This window comes from Fragaria vesca, linkage group LG2 (genome assembly GCF_000184155.1).
Source record: "Fragaria vesca subsp. vesca linkage group LG2, FraVesHawaii_1.0, whole genome shotgun sequence".
Taxonomy (NCBI): Eukaryota; Viridiplantae; Streptophyta; class Magnoliopsida; order Rosales; family Rosaceae; genus Fragaria; species Fragaria vesca.
In genome coordinates, this window is record NC_020492.1 from 26034050 (window position 1) to 26036413 (window position 2364).

Below are 2364 nucleotides of genomic sequence, written 5' to 3' on the forward strand. Positions count from 1 at the left end.
CTTTGCTGCTCGATCGTCCCAATCTAAGTAAAACTAAGACATAGTTTCTCTCTCTAAGTTTCCTTACTCAATACCGTACCCACCGATATATATATTCAACCCTTTCTTCCATAACTTACCAAATCAAATCATCTTCCAACTTCCTCTTACAGTTCTACCTCGATCACTATTTTTATGTATGATGAGTTTGAACGGGGACGAGAAAGAGAGACAACAATATTTTTTCCTTTCTTATTTCCCTCTCTTTTTTAATTATTGATTTTAATAATTTATTACTGCTAAATTAAGGAGTGACGGATTTGCCCCTCAAAGTTTAACGGAAAACATGTTAGATTACGGAGGATATAACGGTATGTACATATTTTCAGTTGAGATTACAAGTTCATGTACCGTTATGATTGTTTTGAAACTTGAAACACCAAAATTAGGAGTGGATCATTTGTCGTATACTGTTCTTAAAATTTTCCCTATCTGTAATAAGTAGACAGACTGAATTTTAATCTTCCAGTCTATATTGTGCAGTAATTTGTCTGAGCTTTTGGGCAGAGGTGCACTACAACTCAATTTATTCTGAAGGAGGTACACCTTAATGTTTTTTAACTTTTGAATCTTTTGCTCTGTATTTTCTTCCCGAAGCTTTTTTTATTTGGTAGGTGTTTTTGTATCAGCTTTCAAATCAAATTTTTAATATTATTCATTAGGATCTTTCAGTTTGTAAGTATTAAGAAGGGAAGGACAAGTTGGGAAGCTGAAGATTCACTCATTGTTTGTATGCGCTAACCTAGCTCAGGAATCCCCAAAACACAATACAGCAGTACAAATATTATTATTGAAGAGCAGCTCTAATACTACTTTCCCTAACCCTCATTTAAGAAAGAAGATTAATAACAATTACAACCTTCTAGGATTACCTAAGAAATCTAGAACTAGGGACAGCCATTTAAGGCAGCTCCTCCTGATGAGTGCATGCCCATGATTTGGGGGGTTGAGTAACATATTATTTCTTAAACTTTGATGTGTGGACAATTTAGATACTACAGAAACCTATTATCCAAGTGCACTTTTGTAGGGTCTTTACAAATTTAATAAATTAAAAGGAGTTCTAGTGTCTCTATTCCAGTCTTGTTCAAGAAATTAAGCAAAACAGTTGGTATTCTATTGTCTAATCCTGAATCAGATCATGCAAAGAGATTCTGAAATTCCATCTTAGGTTTCCTACTCTCCTGCATGTATGAACCATATCCAGTTAAGAGTCCATTTATGCATAGTGCCCTTTGACGTTTATCGCTAATTCGCTATGCCCTTCTATTACAGATTATGAGCATTTTATAACTTGAATTCGAATAACTGAATGATGTAGCTACTTGGTTCTTTTATTTACTTGGGTCAATGATGGCAATATTAAAATCAACTTTTTGCCTTTCTTCTGTGTATCGAGTATCATGATATAATGAATGGTTGTGATCCAGATGTGCCTACATTTGAGACGAAGAAGAAGAAGAAAAGGGGGACGTCACGTAATAAGCACTTGGAGGTCTCAAATATATACCACTGATTGAATGGTAATAATGACAGACATTGCTCCTATATAGTTAACCTATTACATCCTCTTGGTAGAATATTTGAAATCCAGTTCTTTTTGCAGGGTTCCCGTTTAATGTGGATTTTGAGGACGTATTACAACCTATAAATGCTGCTAATTTTCTTATACAAGCCTGTAAATGCAATGTCTCTAGTCCTCGCATAAATAAAAAGTTCTACTTGTAACAAGAACCTTTTACCAGTTTGTTACTGGTTGCTAACTCCATTGTAGTTATTTGGCACCCCAAGTTTACTCTGTATTGTGCAGAACATTCTTGGCTTGAGCATGCTTTTGAATTGCATTTCTGTAATTACAGAATGTGATACTTGGTGTGCTCAATTGCCTACTTTTATGCGACTGAAACTTTAAATCTCATCTCAGTGAGTTATATGTAAATCATCATTCCTTTACTGGGGTTCACATACGGAGTCAGCTAACGCACTGAAGCCCCCATGTTGTAATCTGTCGCTCAAGTTTATAATCATATAACATCATCTGTCAACATCATCTGTCATTTGGGTTCTGTATAAGAGTTTCTCTACCTTTTAACTGTAGCATGTGATGTATGATGCCAACTTCTATCGAGTCCCAGAGCAAACCTTTGAAGCGATATCTTTTCTCATCCTAGGACATGAGTCCCCCCATTTACCCAAATTAGGCCAAACCAATATTGTTTTTTTTGTTTTTTTGGACAGTCATTTTAAACCAAAGACGACAGTCAACTTCTCAATGCCTTGCTTGTGTAGTGATTGGTTCCAGCTTAATATTTCTACATGAAAATG

The 2364-nt window shown here is 35.4% G+C and overlaps 1 protein-coding gene across 1 annotated transcript in view; it reads left to right on the forward strand.

Annotated features, from left to right (window-relative positions):
• Positions 1–2278, forward strand: part of LOC101296346 — a 7638-nt gene extending 5360 nt beyond the window's left edge. Inside the window, exons 10-12 of the mRNA XM_004291520.1 lie at positions 523–579; positions 1470–1562; positions 1646–2278. Of these exons, the coding sequence (XP_004291568.1) occupies positions 523–579; positions 1470–1555 (143 nt within the window). The 3' untranslated portion in view covers positions 1556–1562; positions 1646–2278. The remainder of the gene's footprint in view (positions 1–522; positions 580–1469; positions 1563–1645) is intronic.
• Positions 2279–2364: the final 86 nt, after the last annotated feature.